We start from the raw sequence: 24,184 nt of genomic DNA, 5'->3' as shown, positions 1-24,184 counted from the left end.
CAGGAATGCCCTCATCTCCAATGTCACAGAGACTCTAGCACTATTGGAGGATCTGGGCCTGCGAGTCAATTGACAAAAGTCTCAATTATGTCCGGTCCAGCGAATACAGTACATCGGCGCAATACTGGATTCAAAGACATGCATGGCTTACCTGCCCCACGACAGGGCAGCAGATATCATTTCCTTAGCCACCGTCGTCCGTACCCAACCCTCCATCACTGCCTTCCAGATTCAGAGGCTGCTGGGCCTGATGGCTGCAACGACGTCGGTCCTCGTCTTTGCAAGACTCAAAATGTGCCCTTTACAGCTCTGGTTTATTCGCAACTACGATCTGTCGAAAAATGCACACAGTGTCGTCCTATCCCCTCTTCCCAGCATACAGGAGTCTTTACTTTGGTGGACTATCCCTTCGAATATCCTTCAGGGAGCGCCCTTCCACCCTCCGTCACCCGAGGTCACCATTACAACAGATGCTTCCCTGACGGGATGTGGTGCACACTCCATGGGCCTTTCTGTTGGAGACCAGTGGAACACAGAGATGAGGAAGCGACACATAAACTTCCTAGAACTCCTGGCTATACAAGACGCTGTCACCAGTTTCCTCCCTTTAATCAAGGGAAAATGTGTCACAGTCCTCACAGACAACACCACAGCGCTCTCTTATGTCAACAGACAGGGAGGCACTGTTTCCCTACGACTCTGTACCCTTGCCATTCAGTTGTGGGAGCTTTGCATCGCCAACTACATATTCCTCGTAGCCACTCACATTCCCGGGCACATGAACATGCAGGCAGACCATCTAAGTCGAGCAGGACTCAGCCTTCACGAGTGGTGGATGAACCCAACATACCTCCTCCCACTCTTCCAAAAGTGGGGAGTTCCCCAAGTCGATGTCTTTGCAAACAGAAACAACAAAAAGTGTCCTCTGTTCTGCAGTTGAGGAGGCAAGGACCCACAATCTCTGGGAAAACGGTCTCCTTTACCCTTGGTCCTCAAGACTTCTTTACCTGTTCCCCCCCTTACCTCTGCTTCTGAGAGTGGTCCGCAAAATACTCAAAGACGCCGTGGACTGTATCTTAATAACCCCATGGTGGCTGAGACAACCTTGATTTTCAACAGTCCTCGAGTTATCATAGGGGATATACCATCAGTTCCCTTCGGCTCAGGACCTCCTCCTTCTCTCCGACTCCCCGGTCCTACATCACGACATACCACAATTGAAACTGACGGCTTCTCCTCCCGCGTAGTGAACGTCCTCTTGAATTCCAGGAAGCCTACTAGTAGGTGGAGGTCTTACGATGGTAAATGACGAAGGTTCTGTTCTTCCCTAGGTGATGGCGCTCCTCGAGCCACCTCAGTGGGTCTCGAAAGAGTTTTCCGATTCCTCCTCTCCTTAGCTGACTTGGGACTTTCCCATTCATTGTTAAGAGTTTATTTGGCCGCTCTCTCGGCCTACCATGTTCCAGCTGACGAATGCACTTTGTTTTCTCATCTGATTTTCAAACGATTTTTAAAAGGTTTGTTACACCTCTATCCTCCTGTCAAAACTCCAGTCGCTCCCTGGGACCTTCCTCTAGTTCTACACCAGCTCACGCGGAAGCCCTTTGAGCCGCTTGCTACATGTGACCTCAAACTCCTCACATGGAAAATGGCCTTTTTAATTGCTATCACATCAGCAAGGTAAGTTGGAGAAATATTGGCTTCCGACACGATACACCTTACCTATAATTTCTGCCAGACGGAGTCCGCCTCGTCCCGGACATCTCCTTCCTGCCGAAGGTGGTATCAGAGTTCCACCTGCAGGCGGAGGTCTTCCTCCCTGACTTCTTTCCAAATCCAACATGAGCTCTCCTGTTCTACCTCAATAGAACACACCCGACTAGACGACACTCACAATTGTTCGTCTCTTACGCGTCAGCATGACTGGGCACTCGCATCATGGCCCAGCACCTGTCAAAGTGGATTGTGGGTCTCATCCGTCTGTGTTACCAGATCGCCAAACAGCCATTGCCTGGCCCTATTAGGGCTCATTCTACCAGGGCTTTCGCGACTTCCACTGCCTTCCTCCAGGGAGTGCCACTGACGGACATTTGCAAAACCGCTACGTGGGCCATGCCTAATACCTTCATCAGGCACTACGCCCTAGACGTCCATACGAACACCAATACCAACATGGGATGTCACATTCTGTCTTCGGCTACGCAGTAAACGACCTGCCAGCACCCTCCTCCAGGTAGGCTACTGCTTGCTAATCTCCCATGGGTGTGAAGCACAGAGACCACATCGAAGATAAGCAGGTTGCTTACCAGTAACTGGTGATCTTCGAGTGGTCATCTGTGCATTCACACCACCCGCCCTCCTTCCCCGCTGCTGTCAGCTTCTAGATTTTTATTAGGGGTTGATTTGCGGCAGTTTGTAGGAACTGGCAGGATGTCCACGTCTACCCCTCTGGACATGCGCGATGGGGTTCCTTCGCATGCCTGAGGGACTGGGCGCGAAAATCCATTAAAAGAGCTTGCTACAGCACCGATTGATCCAGCGTGTGTGCACTAGATCCCATGGGTGTGAATGCACAGATGACCACTCGAAGATCACCAGATACTGGTAAGCAACCTGCTTTTACCATTCCTTTTGCTGCGTTGGATAATCTGAGTCACAGTGATCAGAGACCTTGCAGGAATTTGTGTCTCTGTCTCTGTGTGAGAGAATATATATTGTTTCAAAACTGACAGATAATTTTTCTTTTGGGATTCTATTGAATGACTGTTCAATTTTTGCCAGAGTTGATTAATGTCCTGAGCCAGACACCTTGACTTTAATCTTATTCTGATTTAATTTAAAAAGAAGAAATGTGATTAGTGTTCAAAACCCCAGGGAACACTAAGACTTCTTTCTAATCTTCCCAAAGGTTTTTTTTTTTTTTGGGGGGGGGGGTCTGGTTTCAGATTCCATTGTGCTTAATTAAAAAATGCATTTATGAAAACGCTAATGTGTATGATGCTATACAATGCCATGTGCACAGAAGTTTTGAATAAATGTGAAATCACAGGTTTAAGCAAGGTGTAACTGTGGTTGCATACAAAACCCACCATGGGATGTACACCATAGGACACTCCCCTTCATCCTCCTGCTGTAACGTATTGTGCCATCTGAAGAGTCATTCCTGTTGCAGGGGGTGACACCGATATTCATTCTTTGTGTAATTGGAAGAGTCTTCTATTTAATTAAAAGGGCATTTTGGAACAAAGCTTGAGTGTTCATAGTTTTGTATGTAAGAGAAAAAGGTTACAGTTGGTATTCTAATTATTAATGTATTGATTTTCATACATCTCGGTTTTCATTTTGTTTAAAACTAAAAGCTAGAGGTTCACTCTGATACAAACCACAAAATAAAAATCTGTATGAATCCAATAAAATTCAAAGTTAATTGTAGCTAGGTTTGTAGTTTCTGATCCGTTGTTTGGAAATCAGGTATAACTATGATTAACCCCCAGAAACTATGCCGATAGTATCCTTTTGCACATATACTTCCTAATCAAGAAATGAATTTATGTGCATATTACTTTCAGAGGATTAGGATATATGTGTCCCCAGCATCTATATATCTAATAGCAACATGTGTCTCCCATCTGTAGATATTTAAATCCATGGATCAGGGCCATATCAACACTAAACAGATTTTCCTGCAAATGTGCAGAAAAATCTGGAATCTTTTTTTTTTAATTGGGGGGTCAAATCCCCCCAGAATAAAATACCTACCTCCTTCATGGTCATTGGTTCCAGCGAAGCCCAGAAACTATAGTTGGTGGCAGCTGTGGCAGAACCACGCTGGGCCCAGCAAGAAAGTGTGGGGGGGGGAGTGGGATTCCCTTCTGCATGTCTCATGGGCCCACACTTGTACAGCCCTAGTCATAAAAGCTCAATGAACAGTATGTTGATACAGTCACTCTGAAGTGGTACTCCCTTTGTGGATCACAGAGAGCCACATTTGCAGTTACTTTTAACCAAAAGAGCCATGTTTACTTCCATCTCTGGCATGAGGCTTGCACCTCAGGGAGGCTTGCAGGTTAGTTGTTCCTCTGGCAGCAGCTTTTTCAAGGTGTGAACCACTTGTCAGCCTTAAGCACCACTGGGCAAAGTCCTTGCCTACTTTCCTGGAACAGGCACAAATGCTACACAGAGGAACCACACTCAGAAAAGCCACAGGTGTCTCCTGAGCCACTGGGTGTGTATCACTGCTCTAAAGTCTAGTTCACTCATTTCTGTTGGTTGGTTTTTCACTCATGTAAGTAATCTAATCACATGGGCAGCATATTGTGAGAGTCAGGAGCCCTTGGCAACAGCCGTTTTTACAGTCTAGAAGGCAAATGCATGTACTAGCATTTCAAAAGATCACAGTGAAATGTTATCCTCTTTGGTACACAGGACCTAGGTTATCTGAGATGTCTAAAGCCTGGTTATATGCATGAAAATCTGCCCTTCTAAACTGTAAATAATTGGATATGGTGCTATGGAAGCTGCTGATTTTTTTCCTTTAATGTGAGTTTATGCCAGTACAAACGGATTAAAATTATAGATTTATATCCTGCTTTTTGACCAGTAGCTTATGCTATTTTATGAGACAATTTTAATTTTTCTGTACCCCATTCACATTCTTAATAACTTAATCTTCACTGTAGGACACAGTTCTGTTGTAGTTTATCCATCTCCAGCATAACCTATCCCTCCTCCACAATTTTGTAGCTGATTAAAGAAAATGTGTACCATTGTCATCTGATGTGATATGTAATGTTTGTAAAATGTTGTGCAATTTATTTATTCCTGGACACTATTTGAGTAAGGAATAAATAAACCACTATTTGATGTAGTGGTTAAGTGTGCGGACTGTAATCTGGGAGAACCGGGTTTGATTCCCCACTCCTCCACTTGCACCTGCTGATGTGACCTTGGATCAGTTACAAGCTCTAGCACAGCTGTCCTTGAAAAAGAGCAGTTTGTGTCAGAGTTCTCTCAGCCCCACCCACCTCACAGGATGTCTGTTGTGGGGAGGGGAAGGGAAAGGAGTTTGTAAGCCCCTCTGAGACTCCAAGTGAAGGGCGGGGTATAAATCCAATTTCTTCTTCTCTTCTTCTTCTTCTTCTTTTGATATTGGCACCAAGAAGAACTTACTATCATTGACAGCCATGTCTATTTTTATATCCCTTTTTAAATTTAAGAAATATTCTCAGATTAATAACATGAAGCTGTTTGTTAGAAATATCTTTCTGAATTAATGTTGCCGCTTAAGTTACCTTAATGATATTTTGGTAAAAATGATCTGATTTACATAAGAGCATTGCTTTACCAAGTAAGCTAGTAATGCATTATGTTACTACTTTGTGAATTGATCATGATGTTATATTTATAGCCTCTGAAAGTACTAACCCAACACTGTTTACACAACAGGTGCATTGGCTGGTTTGATAGATATTGCAGCAGACTGGATGACTGACCTAAAGGAAGGTATTTGTCTCAGTGCTCTGTGGTTTAACCACGAGCAGTGCTGCTGGACATCAAATGAGACAACATTTGAAGAAAGAGACAAATGCCCACTATGGAAAACATGGGCAGAACTCATAATTGGTCAAGCAGAAGTAAGTATAGTTTTTAAACAAAGCAGTATTGTAGTGACTTGGGAGATTGGTAACCTAATGGTGAAAAAGAGAAATTATTTCATCCATGCAATGAAGTCTCAGGGCTTAACTACATTATCATATTACACTGATTTACTTGGTTTTATGGATTGATCTGCCCATTCACTTGATTTGTGGTTGTGCATAAGAGTGAAATTGTCAGTAATATTATACTTAAAAGATAGCAGCTACAAAGAGAAGACATGGAGAAGTGTAATATAAGAGTGCGGAGCTCTATAACCAGAGCCACTGATTAGAAATTAAATAATGTTTTAGCCATGAGACAGCAAATATTTCTGTGCCGCCTTTCCACCCAAATAGGGTCCCCAAGGCAGCAAATATCAAAACATTTCAATGTTAAAACAGCAAAAATAGTGGTTAGGGTCCCAACAGGCCTATGTGTGCATGCATGCATGCATGCATTGATGTGTGTGTGTCCATTTCCCTTCCAGTGGCAGACCCTTGTGGTTCTGGAGGGTCCCCTCATCTTTGTGGCTTGCTGGGGAGGGAAGGGAAGGGGCAGGTGAGAAATTCCTTTGCACCCCATGGTAGATGGTGCCCTGCATCCCAAGTATTAGTTTGTAAACCTAACATCTACTCTCAGCCAGGGAGAACCTAGGGTTCAACCTCCTTTCTCTTATAAAGTAAGACTGTGCAAGATCCTGACTCTCCCCCACAATCCTTGCAGGTTCTTAACTGCTGCTCTTATGCTTTTTTGGGTAGGGCCTGGCAGACTGGCACAATACTAGTTGTGGTTTTGTACCAGGAGGCAATTACTTGTGCAGTGTTGTAGGTATTCTAGAAGAAGAGTGCTGATCTATGGTCTTGTACAGCAAGTGATCTATTTTGTCACTTATAGAGGGTTTTAAAAAAATAATTACATAGCCAATTCCCTCCCCAGTGCTTCAGTTGTTTGACTTTAAATCTTTTTTTGCTGTGTCTCCTCAAAAGGTGGCCTTGAATGTACAATGACCCTCTAAAATATTCTATATTGGGGGGGGAGGTGTTTGCTTTAATTACTGGACATAACTGTATTACATATGCCAATTTAAGGTTTTTTGGTGGCATACCTGAAAAAGTCTTACTTTTGAGTAAATGTTTCTTAATGTACAGCAGAATATCCACATGGTTGCTATAAAAATTTGCTAACGGCCTCCCTCTACCTCCCTCCCTCTTTCTCTCTCACTTTAGGGCCCAGGCTCCTACATAATGAACTATATCATGTATATTTTCTGGGCCTTGAGTTTTGCTTTCCTAGCAGTTTCTCTCGTGAAAGTGTTTGCTCCTTATGCATGTGGCTCTGGGATTCCAGAGGTAGGATTTGTTACCTTTAACCATATTTAAGAAAATATCATAAGGAGAACTGTTGTAGCATATAAGTTATTGCATGATGCTGTGGTTGCTTTATAAATATTAACATTGGTCCTTTCCACACTAGACCTTAAATCCTGGTTCAGCCCTGTCCCTGAACTTACATTCTACACTGCACTTGAGTTCACCCCTGTAATTATCTCGTGGTATTTTCTGTTTCCACATTACATTGAAGTCACACTTGTCATGGGATAAACGAATGCTATTATAACCAGGGATAAATGCATGGTATTGTGTCGCAAGTCGAACTCTGATAAAACCAGGGATGAGATCCAAGTGCAGAAAGGACATGGAAAATGAAATTGGATGTCAAGTGAGATGAGCCAGGAAATAGTGCATTAGGTTTCCTATTTAAGGCATAAATCTGACTTCAAATAATTTGTAATCAGCTGTGTTAAAACAATGATGTCAGTTCCATGATATACTGTGTGTTATCTATTTATACACTAGAAGATGGGTTTCCCTGCAATTAAAATGTGGGTTTTTTTCCTTTTCTAGATCAAAACCATATTGAGCGGTTTCATAATTAGAGGATACTTGGGCAAGTGGACCTTGATGATAAAAACAATCACTCTAGTCTTGGCTGTAGCCTCAGGTTTGAGTTTAGGAAAAGAAGGCCCTCTTGTACACGTTGCTTGTTGCTGCGGCAATATCTTTTCTTACCTCTTTCCGAAGTATAGTACAAATGAAGCCAAAAAAAGAGAGGTATGTTCTTCTTAAAATTATAAATGATTTGCGCTTACAATAGTGTGATTAAATAGGCAGCAGTATATTCCTATATTTAAAAATATGTTCAGATGAATACATTCTATTCATGTGTTTTAGAAGAACGGTAAAAAAATAATTGCTGTCTTTATAGAGCAAGGCAGGATTTTTTTCCCCCAGCAAGTACTATTAAAGGGAATTCAGAAGTGAGGCGCACGATTTCCCAAGTAGTTACATTAGGGCATATGTGGTATTCTGTTTCATATCATACAGTGTAGAAAAACATCTTTTCTTCTCCTCCCATTTGGTGAGATAATAGGGCTTGTTCCCCCTCTCCTTTTCCCTGAGGTTTCTTGTACACTCCCCGCCCACCCCTCACCAGTCAGTGCTGCTTTTTGCCTGTTTCTGCTGGAAGGGGTAGAAAATGACCAGGGCAGAGTAGCAGCATTGCGAGAGAGAGAGAGGGGTTTTTAATGGCTTCTTTTTATATTTGTTTTAAGCGGTGGCATATAAATATCCTAAATAATCTAAGACATTATACCTTTTGAAATATAGAGTTAACTGCAGGATTTTTTTATTTTTATTTTTAAACGTGGTCCAGTTGTGACTGTTCTGCTTTGCTGCCCTGGGAAAAAGCAGCTGTCCCCCACACAGTCTCCTAATCTTAGCAAGAAAGTTTCTTTAGCCATGAAGGAAGTTTGCTGGTTATTCAGCTTTGCTGCATTTTTGTAGATTCCAGTCTTTGCAGTATGTTTTTGAACAGAAAATGCTGTTCTTATGTATGACCTGCCTGAAAAAAGTTTAAGCAACGTTGTCCTTTCAACAGGTATTATCAGCTGCATCGGCAGCAGGAGTATCAGTAGCGTTTGGAGCCCCCATTGGTGGAGTTCTTTTCAGCCTAGAGGAGGTATCTATAATCAGTGCTTAAAACACACATATTGTTTCATTATTATTGTCCTCGTGCATGGCCTGCGTGGTCTTGAGTCTTTCATATACCATACAGATTTAAGCATTGCATGGTTTCATTCCATGTGTACTAACCCCATGATTATTTGGTAGTAAATGATTAGTACAGTTTCACCTTTGCAAATAAGTGAACCAAAGCTACCACCCCACATACCTGTGTTATTTTTGGCACACTGCAAGCACTCATCTGCCAATTCTGTAAAAGTTCATGTCTAATCACCTAGAGGCAAATCTTATCTAGTCCTGGTATAGTACGTAAATTGTTAGAAGCTTCTTACTGTGCAATTAATGCCTCCATTTTTCCTGTTACTGGTGAAGCGCAATATTTTTAGTGGTATTTGGTTTGCAGTTGATTGGGCAGTTTGCAGTTGATTGCTGGAAGAAATACATGGGTTGAGGAGGTCTAGCCTGAGTCTGGCACATCATGCTTCTGATTCATTCCATATTTAGTGTGACTCCACAAAGTTTTTCTCCAGTGGAATGATAAATGTTGGTTGAGTGGTGACCAGCTTATGAACTCAGCAAGTCATGAAACTATCACAGAGCTCAATTCGCTATGATTGTGGGAACTGGCCAAGTAACAGGATCCATGTACTGTACAGCCATTACCTTGTTTGTTAAAGAGTTGCTGTATTTTCAAGTATCTTAACATAAATAGTCTTGTATTTAATTCATAGAGTGGTGTCTGTTTCATTATCTCCTTGAGAATTTCTACTTGGGATACTGTAGCCAACTGTCTTAAAAATATTAACCAGCTTTAGTTAATTGCTGTTGAGCAGTGTCCTTATCTCATATATAAGCATTGCAGAATGCAAGCAAATAGTGAAATAGACCTCTTTTGTCTCTTGCAGGTCAGTTATTATTTTCCCCTGAAAACCTTATGGAGATCATTCTTTGCTGCTTTGGTTGCTGCATTTGTTTTGAGGTCCATCAATCCTTTTGGTAACAGCCGCCTAGTCCTTTTTTACGTTGAATACCATACTCCATGGTATCTTTTTGAACTGTTACCCTTCATTCTTCTGGGAGTGTTTGGTGGATTGTGGGGAGCATTTTTCATCCGTGCAAACATTGCTTGGTGTCGCCGCCGCAAGTCAACAAAATTTGGAAAGTACCCAGTACTAGAAGTCATTATTGTAGCAGCAATAACTGCTGTCATTGCTTTCCCAAACCCCTACACCAGAGTCAACACCAGTGAGCTTATTAAAGAACTCTTTACAGACTGTGGGCCCTTGGAATCTTCCTCCCTTTGTGATTACAGAAATGATATGAATGTCAGTAAAATAGTTGATGATATTCCTGACCGTCCAGCAGGCACTGGAGTGTATTCAGCTATATGGCAGCTGTGTTTAGCCCTTATATTTAAGATTATAATGACAGTCTTCACCTTTGGAATCAAGGTAAGATACAACAAATTATGACTCTTTGGTCATTGCTCTTCTCCTTCCCACTCTACTCCTCCTATTCAAGTACAACATATTGTGTACAGCAGTCAAAAGAATATTCATCAGATTTAATTTTGGACAGAAGTCAAATGGTTGCTTGTTGGGTATTTAGTCAGGAATATGTACACTGTGAATTCCCCATTTTTTTTAATTAGAGACTCCACAGTAGGCAAGTGAAAACTGCTGTGACCTCCTCCATAATAAATCATGAGGGGATTAGAAGGTCAGTCTTCAGAAGATAAGATCTTTACTGCTTTGAAATTTTGCACTTTGGCCAGAGTTGGTGTAGGAATTCAAATGAGACAGGCATATTTCCACTTGGCAATCGTAAAATGCTTAGTAAGACATCTCTTAAAGCAGCATGTTCCAAATCACAGGAATTAGTGGGAAGGTGAGTGGATGAATATGGCTGAATGTCTAAAGACAAATGATGTTATAGGGAGCAGAAACTGGTTTGGGTCTTGACAAATTGCTTCATCTTGCACAAGTCTGGTTTTGCTGGAGGAATTCTGCTTAAGGACGTAAATGAATATTTAGCATACATTTGATGTAATGTCAGTTCAGCTATGGACTTTACAGAACTTTTCAAATGCATGATTTATTTTTGTTGAAAAAAAACAAGTGTTTCCAGCTGCAGCAGTCTGTGTAGCACACCCTGCCTTAGTAGGCTGGCTTGCTCTGCTGCACATCAGCAGCAAGAAGACTCTGAGTAGGTGGAACTGTCACATAGGGTAGTATTGACTGACTGTCACCAGGAATTGGTGCGAGAGGAAATCCATGCAATGCTAGTGTAACTATGCTTCTTCAGTAGCTTGTGCTGATGAGGAGCAATGATATTGCTGGTTTCTGCAAGCAGGTGAAGGTATAGTTGCAGTGGCGCTGTACCTGTTGCAGGCATATTGGCCCATTCTCCCCCTAGCCACCACCCAGAAATGGCAGTGGAGATTAACTTTCTGTGTTGCATCTGGCATTCTCGTGTGCAAGCTGGTGCTGTTTTTTGAACATTCTAGTGCCTTGGTTAACTACAGTGCTGGGGGGAAAAGCCTCTCATGCTTTTTTAGCTACTTCCCCATAAGAAGAATAGGAAAAAAAGATAGTAGGATGCAAAGCTTGTGTGGGCTTGCGGCTTTGCAAGTTTTCATGCTGTCATGCGATTGATAGACATTGCTTAAGTTAATGCTTGTGAAGCATTCCTTCAGTGAGGCTACAATTTCCTTTGGCTTTCTTTTTTCTTGTTAGGTTCCCTCAGGCTTATTCATACCTAGTATGGCCATTGGAGCAATAGCTGGAAGAATTGTGGGAATTGCTGTGGAGCAGCTTGCTTATTATCACCATGACTGGTTTATCTTCAAGGAGTGGTGTGAAGTTGGAGCAGACTGTATAACACCAGGCCTCTATGCTATGGTTGGTGCTGCTGCATGCTTAGGTAACTAAATTATAACACAGCAACAAAAAGAAATTCTTTGGTTGCTAAGAAACCTTCTTAGGTTGCTTAAGTAAGTGAGTTTAAGTGAAAAAGAAGAAACTACATGAATGGATGTGACCAGCATTAGAAGAACTAGTCATTTTTGAATGTAGCCATCTTCTGTGTGTGCATTTGTTTCACATCATTCCCCATATATGCACAAAAGTCAGAAATAACTTCTGGTGTTGCATGGTAGAACTTTAAAAAATTAAAGCTGAATCTGAAATGAGTTAAGAATTGAAAATAAGGAAACTAACACTTCAGGATATGTAACCACAAACTTGCATACTGTTTTTGATACTTTCTAGTACTGTCTTTGGCAAACAATGTAAATACAGATTTAGCTATCCCCGGCATTGGCTTTCATCATGTTGAAGATGGGTACACTGCTGCTTCTCAGGTCAATTCTGAGGTCCTTCTCTTAGCATTCCAAAGATACAAGAAAACCCTTTTTCGTTCCTAATCCTGTTGGCAAATTCATGTGCCTCACAAATCTAAAGCAGTGACACAAACTGACTAATGGTGGAAATGCTGTGATGCTTCTGGTTGATCAGTTGTTGAGTGTGTAAACAGTGAGATAGAATTTAACTAATCAGTTGACATTTTGAAGGTAGTGTTACAGAAACCAGCACCCAAATGTCTTGGGGAAAGCAGGTTAATGCAGAGCCAGTTGAAGATCATCCTCGCAAGGTCAGACCTTTTTAGGAGGATGTGAGTAGTTATGCAACATATAGGTGAAAAGACTCTTCTGAGTTCTAAGAGAGAAAGAAGGACCATGTTGAACTTAGGTACATGCATCCCCTTCAAAATGTTTGAGTTTTACCAGCATAAACACTATTTTCTCTAGATTCAGTTTCAGCTTATTTACCTTTGACTACAGCATCCAGTCACCTATTCAGAGATAGGTGCTCCCAGCTGCTTTGTTTAAAGATAGAACTGAGTGTCGTTAGCTTATTGATGATGACCAACTTCATAGCTATGGATGATCTCACTCAGCAGCTTTTTATAGAAAGAGAGAAGCAGACCCCATCGCACACATGCTCCAGATTCAGCTCAGATTGGACACTTTTACTTTTCCCATTGGCCATGCTATCAGCTGATGAGGTCATTTGTTGGTTGGTTGGTTGAGGTTTTTTTAAATTTTCTCTTTCTGTATTATTTTATGTTTTGATTTTAGTATTTTAAAATTCTGCTGTTCATCATATGTATCCAGCAAATTAAACAATAATATTACCATTACTTTTTTATTTAAATTAAACAATGAACATATTCATGAACATGAAAATCTGAACAATTTGCATCAGCACAAACATAGGTTATCTACGAACTTAACATTGGTACAATGAATGCTTTGAACTTAAGGAATACTGCTATACCCCATGTAGGGAAGAACTATACAGATTTTAAGTCATCACTCTCAAAAACAAAGCCAGTTTGTGGATTGGGAATTATTATGTGGTTGGCACCTGGCAGTATCTCAGTGGTCAGGGACCACCACATTTATATATTATCTCACAAGAGCATATTGATGAGTAGGTTTTTTCTCTTTCCTTTCAGGTGGTGTAACAAGGATGACTGTCTCTTTAGTGGTTATTGTATTTGAGTTAACAGGTGGCTTGGAATACATTGTGCCTCTCATGGCTGCAGTAATGACAAGCAAGTGGGTAGGAGATGCATTTGGCAGGGAAGGTATTTATGAAGCGCACATTCGTCTAAATGGTTATCCTTTCCTGGATGCAAAAGAAGAATTCACCCATACAACGCTGGCTGCTGATGTTATGAGGCCTCGAAGAAATGACCCACCCTTAGCTGTGTTAACCCAAGATAACATGACAGTGGACGATATAGAAAATTTGATCAATGAAACCAGCTATAATGGTTTCCCAGTTATAATGTCAAAAGAGTCCCAGAGACTAGTGGGTTTTGCTCTAAGGAGAGATTTGACTATTGCAATAGGTAATTGTTTTTCTGTCTTCTGAATTTGTATTATTCCCTTCAGAGTAGTTAATGTTGAAGAAACCATAGCAGATATGGGTTGGATGATGGTATCTGGGTAGCAGAAGTTACCTCACTCTGCCACATGAGTCCTTTGTCTTAATGACATTTTGAAAGACAAATGAAATTGTGCCACTGTAGCTTCGTTCTTGTGAGCACTGAAATAGAGTATATTGGATATGCCCACCTCATTTTAAAGCAGAATACATTGGATGAGTTTCTGAAAAACGTAGCTTAATTCTTATATGCTGCATTGATCTCTGAAACAGGGAAAAATGCTAAGAAAAAATAATCATAGTTGCTACATTCAGATGGTATCTTAGGCATCTTTCAAGGAAATCATGAAGTTCTAGAAGTGATGGTAATTTGTGGCATTGGAGTTTTATAGGAAATCAAGTTATTCCTTGAATTAATTTTCATGTATCTGGACAATTGTACTATAATGACTAATTCTATCCTTTTACCCTTTTTCTTGGAATGCCACAATGCAGGTGGCACTTCTAAATTTGATAATTTGGTAGTTTGCACGATCTTATCCATATTTAAAATCTTAGGAATATTACATAACACAAATGTGACATGAGTCTTGAAGTATAGTTGTTCGGAGATCTAGTAGCTTCTTGTATCTTTTTTGAAAGTATGCTGCATGATTTTAACGTGTGAATTCAACTTCCTTCCCTTATTTTTCTTTTCCTTTCTTGGCAAAAGAAAGCGCCAGAAAGAAACAAGAAGGCATTGTTGGCAGTTCCCGAGTCTGTTTTGCCCAACATACCCCATCACTTCCAGCAGAAAGCCCTCGACCATTGAAGCTTAGAAGCATTCTTGATATGAGCCCTTTTACTGTAACGGATCACACTCCAATGGAGATAGTGGTGGATATTTTCCGCAAGCTGGGCTTGAGGCAGTGCCTTGTAACACACAATGGGTGAGTCCAGTAATGGGAAATGCTGTTCATACCACAAAGCCTTGAGAGTGCTTATTTTTCCACCTCTTTCCAATTACTCTGACAGAACTTTGGCACCCAAACATAGTTTAAAAGCATTAAGCATGGTCTAATTGGGTGATCAGGAATCCACATTTTTTTATTTTCCAGATGAATGCTTCCTTTTGTGTATTACTGTCACCATTTCCCCTATCTTGCTGTCACACAACCCCATATAAGCCCTGGGAATCATCAGGTTAGTTCAGCTTTGTAACAGAAGAAAATATCCTTGTACTCAGTGGTTTCCCTCATAAAGAAAAGGGCAGATGTGCTAAACGTCGTTAAGAGGCATTAAACATTGAGAACATGCCTTCAAATTACTCCAGTGTTGGCGGGGGGGACATCATATGAGATGGGCTAATATGTGCAACTGCCTCCAGTTGAGGCCATGGTGCCACTGAACTGCTCCCAGTTTTTCAATAAGTATTTTTCTTAGACACAGCAGTCCATCCTAATTGATGTCTTAGAGATAAGAGTGGTTTGCAAGAAATCTCATGAGACAATAGGTTTTATAAGACTTTGTGTCATATAATTTGTACAATATAATCTGTGTGATTATATTGCTCTTACTGCAAGTGCAAATGACCATCTTATGATTTTCTTCCTCCTTTGAAGACGTTTAATTACTTAGGCATCCTTCCTTTTAAAAAAACCCTGAAGAGTGGGAAGGAACTGCACATTAAAAGGAACATAAGAACATAAGAGATGCCAATGTTGGATCAGGCCAAAGGCCCATCCAGTCCAACACTCTGTATCACACAGTGGCCAGAAATACCAGTGCCATCAGGAGGTCCACTAGTGGGGCCAGGACATTAGAACATGGAGCTGCTTCTAAAAATGGAGATCCTATAACACAAGAAAATCCCTGTTGGATCATATTAGTGGTCCATCTAGTCTAGCATCCTCTTTCACACAGTGGCCTTCCACTTGTCATGGAGGTCCAACTTAATTAATTATCGTATGGCAGTGGGTATAGTATAGCCAGGAGATTAAAGATTGTCTGGCAGCCTGAAACTCTGGCTCTTTTTGTGGTGAGCTAGATTTATTTTTTGGGCTGAGAGCCCAAGGTCACCCAGCTGGCTTCAAGTGGAGGAGCGGGGAATCAAACCCAGTTCTCCAGATTAGAGTCCACGGCTCTTAACCACTACACCAAACTAGCTCTCACAGGTCCAACAAACACAGCATAGAAATCAAGACCAGTGTTCCCTCTAAGCTGAGTGAGTGTGAGCTAGCTCACAGGTTTTTAGACGCCAACTCACACATTTTTGTCTTCGCTCAGGAAGGATGGCCCCAGAGCAAGCTAATTTATGCAGCAGCCAAATAGTTTGCTCACAACTTTAATGCCAGTAGCTCACAAAGTAGAATTTTTCTCACAAGCTTAGAGGGAGCATTGGTCAAGACCTTTCCCAGTGTTGCATCCAAACACTGGTATTCCAAGGTTTGCTGCTTCTGAATGTAGGTTACCTTTGGGCACCATGGTTAGTAGCCACTGATGGACCTATCCTCCAAGAGTCTGTCTAATCCCCTTTTAAAGCAGTCTGTTAGTGGCCATCACTACATTCACTGGCAGTAAATTCCACAATTTAATTACTTTTTGATTAAAGAAGTACTTCCTTTTGTCTATCCTGTATCAACTGCTGATCATCTTCATTGAATACCTCTCAGTTCTGATATACAGCAGAGGAAGAAAATGGTCTCTCAATTCACCTTCTGCACCCTATGCATAATGTTATAAATATTGTGCCCCCCCTTTTTTCTAGAATGAAAAGCCCCAGACTCTGTAGTCTTTTCCCACCCTTGATTTTCTCTTCTGCACTTTTCCCAGTTCTGCAGTGTGTGTATATGTATAATTCATATGTATGTGTGTGTATGTGTATATAAATGTATAATTTGTGATAGTGACCAGAACTATACAAAGTATTCCAAATGACCATAGAGCTATAAAGGGATTTTACAATATTGGCTATTTTATTTTCCATCCCTTTCCTAATAATCCCCAATATGGAGGGGATTTTTTTTACTGCTGCCATACACTGTCATAGAGTACACTGTCCTCTGATGTCATTATCCTGTACCTCTCTCTGATCATAAGGAGATCTGTCCACATCTGTCCAAGTGTTGCTGTTGGCGTCGGAAACACACTCTGTAATGATGTCAGGACTTTGCAAAGGTTGTACTAGACACCATGGATAGGAAGTAGGATTGCTAGACCCTCGCCGGGGGTGAGGGTGCTTCCTCGCTGCCGGCCAGCTGGCTGGCGGGGAAATCCCACTCCCAATTGGCCCGGAAGGTATGCAAAACTCTATGGTAAAATCAGGCTACAAAACATGGAGTTTTGCCCAAAAACCAGAGAGCCCCCCCCCCCAACATTGGCGACATGGTGACATCAGTTCCGGGTGATGTCATCACTTCATGTGTGCAGCAGAAGATCCCGGAGAGGACGAGGGATTCCCCTGGCAGCTGCCAGGTAGGACCTGGCAACCCTAATAGGAAGCTCAAGATTGGGAGCATTCCTAAATTCCTTGTAACATGCAGTTCCACTTACAGTGCCCGTGTTCAACATAGTTTTCCTGTCTATACATAATGCTATTGTAGATCTTCTCCTCCTCTTCTTTCACTGAAATTTATAACTTAGAGGTATGAGCCTTCCCAGTGTGTTCTTTGGAGCCACTGTGCCCCAATTCAGTTTATTATTACTATTTAATTGAGATTGCATATTAGACTTTAGGCAATTGATATTGCTGTTTTGCAGTATGTTACTTGTATTTACGTTTTTAAAAAGTGTTTAAGGAATAAGTACTCATACCTTCCACCGAAAGGAAATGTTAAACTGTTATGTGTATATGGCACTTTTAAAAGTTATCTCTCTATTGTTGTGTGCACTATACTTTATTTTAATGATTGACTCATTTTAAATAAAAAGTTGTGCTTCCAAATATATATTGTTAAAAATATCCTTGAGGATATTATCCTAGGAAATTACTTTTTTCTCCTTTAGGATGACGGGGTTGGGGTCTTTCTGTTAAATCCATTGGGTTTGGGACTATCATTTAAAGCCATTGATAATATGTGAAACAAATTGTGCAAAAATCTATAGTGTGCTAAAATGCATCGTTACCCTGTACTACATTTTTAAAGGTTCTAATTTTCCAAAATAATCAGTATTAACTATGAAGAAAAATATCATAGTACTTAAGTGAAGTTTTTAGAAAAAATGTTGCCTGCTTTGTCAGCCTGCAGCTTTGTAATGAGTCTCTCTTTTCTTGCTTCAAATTGTTAACTTATTTTGAATTCGATCATTTTAACAGTTGTTGGGTTCGATTCCCCTTCTCACTTTTGGGGGCAAACCCCCAAACAATGATGCATGTTTGCATATCCCCACCACTAAACCAATAGGATTTTATAGAGACTGGCAGTTGGGTTCTGCTTCCTAGTATATATAGGAAAAAGCAGTGAACAACTGAGGCAATAAATTTTTTAGTATAAATGTGTAGATGTTTAAAAGCACTAGTCAACAAAATGTCTGTTATAAAAAGACCTATAGATGTTATAAGTCACAATGAGTAAAGCTACAATCTTTGTCTCTAAAATGGTTTCTAAATTGGAAAAGACTCTAGTCCTTGATTTTGCACTTTCTTCATTGCCAAAGATGAAGAATATGACTAGAGAATTTTACAAAAAACTTTATTGCTTACAACTGTGGAACTGCTGTATAAATATGGGCTTTCATATCTGGTACAGACTGGCCCATTTGAAAATCTCTATTTTCAAGTTTAAAATTAAGTAATGTTGGTGAAATGTAGGACTTCAGAAAGAAGTTAAACAGGCTCTCCAGAAGTCAAGAGATGGGACTCTGGCATCCTATGCAACTTCTAATCCATCCACCTTTTCTACTGTCCCATAGCTCTATTCCAACAGGATTTTGATTCCCCATTCTCCCCACATCCGTCACTATTTCCATTACCCCGTGTTTTTTTTTGGGGGGGAAGGGAGAAATGCAAATAACATGCAAATTTTGATTCAGCCAAATTATTCTAGATGCAGAACTTGTTTTTTTACTAGCATAGTTAAGGGGGGAAATGGTACAGACATCACATGGCCTTGCTTTACCATCTTCTCGTACAACAGGAATGCAGCAAGAGGGGGGCCAAAATTGTTAGTTCCTGATATTTATAAAAAGCTGTGTTCACATCAGATTGATTGTAATAATGGTAAACAACTAGCTCTGTTATTTGACTTGTGTCTATATTATTCTGAGTTTAATACGTGTTTTGCACTAGCTGCTACAAGATAGGTTTTTAGATCCCAGAGAAAGAGGGTACTGATTTTCAAATCACTTTTTCAGTTAATCTTTTCATTATTAGCATTTCTGCAGTCCATGTTTTCATTTTACTTTTTCTAAACTTCTCTCATTGTGATTGGATCTTTTTTGTTTGATTTCACACACAGTTATTAGCATAACATGATCTGTTTCAGGATTGTCTTGGGGATCATCACAAAGAAGAACATTTTAGAGCATCTCGAGCAACTAAAGCAGCACGTCGAACCCTTGGTGATTAGATATATCAGATCTCCTCATTAGACACGTTAGACATCAGGAAGCATGAAACTTGTGAATTGTTCAGTGTTCTCTTGCAACAGCTGAACAACAAATCTTCATCTACAAGTACAGAGGCTTTTCATTTAGACGTCAGTGTAAATTTGAAACATGAATAAAAGCCACTTGCAGAAAATATGCTAAATGAAGCGACAGAGCTGAAAATATACTGTTAATTAAAAGACAGTGTTGTGAGAACAAGTGGGTTAGGAAGACTTAGAAGTACTGCTGTTCCCAAAGGTGTCATGCACATCATTTTTTTCCTTTCTGATATGTTTTGTGTGAAGTAAGCACATTGCAAAACTAGTGGGTTTTACATTTTTGACTTTTAACAATAGCTGCCAATCAAGCTGCAAACTTCATTTTAGTTTTGACATCTGTACTAGGACATTCATCTTGAAGCATTAGATTTTTGCATATCCTTTTCCCATGTATTTGGAAAGTCACTTTTCTAGAGTGACTGTTAGAAAGCTATTTATGTTCTAATTAAGAGTACCAATAATTATACCAATTTGTCAGTTGTCTGTTTTTCTGTATTATGTGCCATTTAGATAGTAGTTGTTGCTCTGCAGCAATTGCTGTTGAAGTTGACCTTCCAAGCTTAGCTGCTTCACAATTGTTTCATGCATCCTCTTTAAATAAATAAATTACAGGAAAACTGCTAACCAGAATAACAAGGTCAGCAGCTCATTCTTTGTTGTCTGCTTCTCTTGTGATAATATCCTTTTAGGGCACCTTCAATCCTTGATATTTCTATAGAACCAGTGTAGTCTTATTAGCAAATAATACCTTGATCATAAGAGCACTGTTTCAAATTTTGGGGGGGAAAGTATAAATACATGTTTTTTCTTCCCTCTCCCCCTGAATATTCAAACTTAAATTACATTAACCTGTGATCATCTATTCCAATGCATCTGTATGTGCTCTTATGAAGACACCCAAACCAATAGGTTATTTGGGGCAGAGCCTCAAAATTGAATTATCAAGCAATTTTGAGGTTAGCTAGATTGAACAATACTTTCTTCTGATAGTGGGATCAATATCACTTATTCACACCTTACCTCCCCCCCCCCGCTTTGTCCTCCTTTGTCACTTTTTTGTTGGCATATGATGATCAGCAGCAAAAAAATTAACTATGAGTACCAGCTCAGTATTTATTTACTTGGATTATTAAGAAATTTGGTAATAGTTTAGTGACCATCGTGTTTAGTAGCATGATATTGCTGTCGTTTTTAACAAAATGATGGTTATTTGATAACAATAAAATGCATTGCTTCAAATAAGAAAATCAGGTTTTAATGCACTCTATTCCTGTCAACAAAAATGATTTGGCTACAGATTTAGTCTGTTTCCTTTTGCCCTTCTATTTAATTAGCCATCTTCTGTGTGTCTCTTTTCCAGGCGCCTCCTTGGCATCATAACAAAAAAAGATATCCTCCGTCATATGGCCCAGACGGCAAACCAAGACCCCGCATCAATAATGTTCAACTGAATTCAGTTACCGAGGAGAGAGAGGAAAGTGAAGAGGAGGTTCATTTGTTGAATAGCACAACACTGTAGCAAATGGCATTGTTCTGTGATACAGAAAGAAAGCTGGATTTTTGGAAATGCACACCGCTAGGATTTACAAGTTGGTTTAAGAAAGTCCAGATAGAAAGAAAAAGGAAATTTCTCACAGTAACAAAGGGGATGAGAGTGGATTTCTGCAGTCCTGCACTGGATGCGTTCTGAACCACTAGATCTGCCATGATAGTGCAGTGGGAAGATGGAAGGCTCCAATGTACCCTTCTACTTTGGTATCAAAGACATTGTTAGTCCCCATTTCTGGAGGGATCACTTTGAATTGAGCCATCTTTTGAAGACTGCAAGAATTTGCCCTTTTTACCACAGACTGTTGTGTTAACTCATGAAATGCATTGTTATTCCACACCATCTCTTTACATTCCAGAAGAGCTTTCATTTCTCTGTCTCTCTCCTGAGCCGTAACAAAGCCTCTTTAGAATTGGTGTGCCCTTTTGATGATAGTTTCTCATATTGAGATGTACTGTGACCTGCTGAGTTTGATCACAAGAAGGAACTATTTCTTGTGCCATTTAACCTAGTGTTTGTATATCATGAAATCCATGGGGCAGTTTAGATCTACTGCAACAGAAAGAGATTGAACAGGTAATAGCTTGTATGAAGCATGTCCGAAATCCTGCAGTTTAGGAGCTGCAACTTAAAAGGCCAAAAACCTATCTCAAGAGGAGTGCTTCTTCTGCAAGATGATAATGTGACCTGGGCTTATGCAATTTTTTTGTATTATTAAAAACACTAAGGTATGTACCATTGTTGTGCAGTGTAAGGAAAATGCTGCTATTCTACTAAGAACTGGAACAACTCCATATAAATGTGTATCTGATAACTGCATGCTTAAACACCAATGATTACCCCTCCCAATAAATTAAGACTGATCATTTTCTGTTTCCCATTCCAACAAGTGTTCCATTGCTGACACTGAAAAAAATAAATGTAATAACTTGCACTGGATGTACATTGATTTTACCATTTTATTTATATGTTTATGGATTAAAAATGTACTAAATACAAAGTAGTTAATTGTCACACAGTTAATTTTACCTTATAATGTGATTTTTGTACAACAATTCAGAACCTTCTGCAGGATTGGGCAAAAGTTTTCCAGCAGAAGGAAAATTTAATATTTCTTTGTAATTCAGTCTAACTTTCTATTGCTGTAACCTTAATATTTGTTTCTAATCAAAGAACTGGAATACATCTATAAACACTGCAGGATTGAAAACATTTTATTATGTAACTCTTATAGCTTGATTTTTCTTTACAGGAGCTTTCAAATGTAGCAATAAGTCAGTTGTAGCTGATCTCAAAGACTGAATTGAAAAAGTTTGTGTGGGATTTAAAGTCAAGGTATAAATTCAAATACTTGAAAAATTTGGAACATGCTTCCTGGATCCATTATGTATTTCTGAATTTTGAATACTTATTCAGTTAGAGCCAAATGTCAGCCCTGAGATGTTTCATCTGTGGCGTCAACCATATTAAGACTGGAAGTTGGAGAGACGGTTTTATAGATCTGAATGATAGATGTCTTGTAATGGTTAGCTATCTCATCTCTTAACAGTTGGGAGCATTTCTGTTGGCTATATACCAACAATAAACATTATATACTTATTTGGGGGACTAGATGGTAAACTCTGCATGCATAGTGAGGATTGAGTAGGTTTTCCCAAGCACTGGCTCCCAGTTAATGAGACTCTTCTTGAAACTCAGGAGTTTTCAAAACTCTGCAAGACAGCCCAGGAAACCTGTTTGAGAAAGCAGGAGCCAGATGCTGTGATGTGGGTACACAACATTCAGTGATCTCTTAGGATTGTGACTGGAGCAAATTAAAAACCTGTTTCTTTATTGCAAAACACTCTGGCACTGTCATGTCAAAAAGTTTTAAGAAAACACATGCCAGAAGACCTCTTAGTGAAGTCAGCAGGAGTACATAACCATATTTTAATAATTAGAAGCAAGTGCTTGTTTAACTGTGGCCTAAATACTGGTTTGATTTTTAAAGTGACAATTGTTTAGGCCCTAGCTGTTCAAGACTCTTTGATGGGTTTTTCTGCACTGCCTAATGGCTCAATTTGCTTAGACTCCTGTTTAGTTTCACTTCAAACTCAAAACAGCAATTGAATTGTTGCTAAAAATGCTTTTGGCAACAACTCATCCTATTCATTTGTTTCCACTAAAGTATGTAGGAATCATTTTTTGTTGCTTAGGTGGAAATCTGGAATACTCTTCATTTTGGGACCTTTTGGTACTTGTCTAAATCAGTGTTATCTTTGTAGAATTTGGCCTATGTGTAGAAACTCCTCATGGGACTTGAGGTGTTTCTATTTATTGTCTACTAATAACTGAAGTATCATTTACTAATCATGTGGTTTTTAAACCAGATTTTCTCTGAGTAACGTCCTAATTTTTAAAGCCAGCTGTTCAGTTTGAAGCTCCCCACCAGTTAGACTATTTTAGTCTCCAATGGTAAAACAGGAATCACATGAAGTCACATTGCCCTCAAGCTGCCCACTGTAGTACAAAGTGAATTTAAATGTTAGGTCTTCACATTTAATATTTCATATAGATTTTTCTTTACCAGCACGTAAAATACATGTCGGCTAGTCATGATACATTAGATTCAGGAACTGAAATAAGTGTGCCTGTGCTGTATAACAAAAAGATTCACTAATGATAATGTAATACTTTGCAGCGCCTTACTCAAGAGTTGAACAGGATATGGGGGGAGGGCAGGGACAGTGTCAGCATTTTTTGTTGTTCATAAAGACTGCATAATCTATTAAATCTGTGATATTTCCTAGAGTTGTATTAAACATTGATCTTAATGTTTTTATTTATACTCGTGTGGTAGAGTTGCATATCATTACAGTAAAATAAAATCCTATTACTGTAATGAGTTCATCATAAAACATTAAAAAATTGTGTATAATGCTTTTGGTTTGACTCTTTATTGCTGTAATCATACCTTGGATATGGGAAACATCTGGAGAAAGGCAGGAGACACCGTTAAAAAAAATAATCCACACTTTCTTGTATTTGATTTACTGAATTAAATAGGAAAATGGAAGATTTGTATTCACTTACCATGAAACTTCCTTCTCGATGGTCCAGAGTAGGGCAGTCCTTGACTCCTTACTTCTGGAAAGCACCTCCCCCTTCCGTAGGCAGGGCCTGCAAACTTTGATCCCAGAGGGGAGGGGTTATCCTCTGATCCCCAGTCATACCGAAAGCCACCTCCAAGCTGCTGTAAATTCACTTTAAAAATAACTCCTTCCCCCTCAGACAACTGGGGAATACCATCACAGCCATAGGCTTAAACAAATACAAACCTGTATTTCAACCATTAGAGCAAACAAACAGCCACGTCACATAATCAGTTAGACCATATTCATGAACAGCTGAACCACTGCA

The 24,184-nt window shown here is 39.9% G+C and overlaps 1 protein-coding gene across 5 annotated transcripts in view; it reads left to right on the top strand.

Moving 5' to 3' along the window:
- The window catches only part of CLCN3 (chloride channel, voltage-sensitive 3), an 82,275-nt gene extending 58,677 nt beyond the window's left edge, over positions 1–23,598 (top strand). For 2 of the 5 annotated variants that reach the window (XM_015416240.1, XM_015416242.1), the window contains exons 4-13: positions 5,446–5,633; positions 6,864–6,986; positions 7,542–7,748; positions 8,575–8,655; positions 9,566–10,111; positions 11,396–11,582; positions 13,179–13,577; positions 14,325–14,541; positions 19,075–19,150; positions 20,597–23,597. In XM_015416240.1, coding sequence (XP_015271726.1) covers positions 5,446–5,633; positions 6,864–6,986; positions 7,542–7,748; positions 8,575–8,655; positions 9,566–10,111; positions 11,396–11,582; positions 13,179–13,577; positions 14,325–14,541; positions 19,075–19,150; positions 20,597–20,755 — 2,183 coding nt within the window. In that variant the 3' untranslated portion in view covers positions 20,756–23,597. Of the gene's footprint in view, positions 1–5,445; positions 5,634–6,863; positions 6,987–7,541; positions 7,749–8,574; positions 8,656–9,565; positions 10,112–11,395; positions 11,583–13,178; positions 13,578–14,324; positions 14,542–19,074; positions 19,151–20,596 lie in introns of all 5 variants that reach the window. The other 3 variants (XM_015416241.1, XM_015416243.1, XM_015416239.1) reach the window with 2 other exon arrangements.
- Positions 23,599–24,184: the final 586 nt, after the last annotated feature.

This window comes from Gekko japonicus, unplaced genomic scaffold (genome assembly GCF_001447785.1).
Source record: "Gekko japonicus isolate JY-2015 unplaced genomic scaffold, Gekko_japonicus_V1.1 scaffold593, whole genome shotgun sequence".
Classification (NCBI taxonomy): Eukaryota; Metazoa; Chordata; class Lepidosauria; order Squamata; family Gekkonidae; genus Gekko; species Gekko japonicus.
Note: the sequence above shows the minus strand (reverse complement) of the source record. Positions and strands in the feature narration are given on the sequence as shown.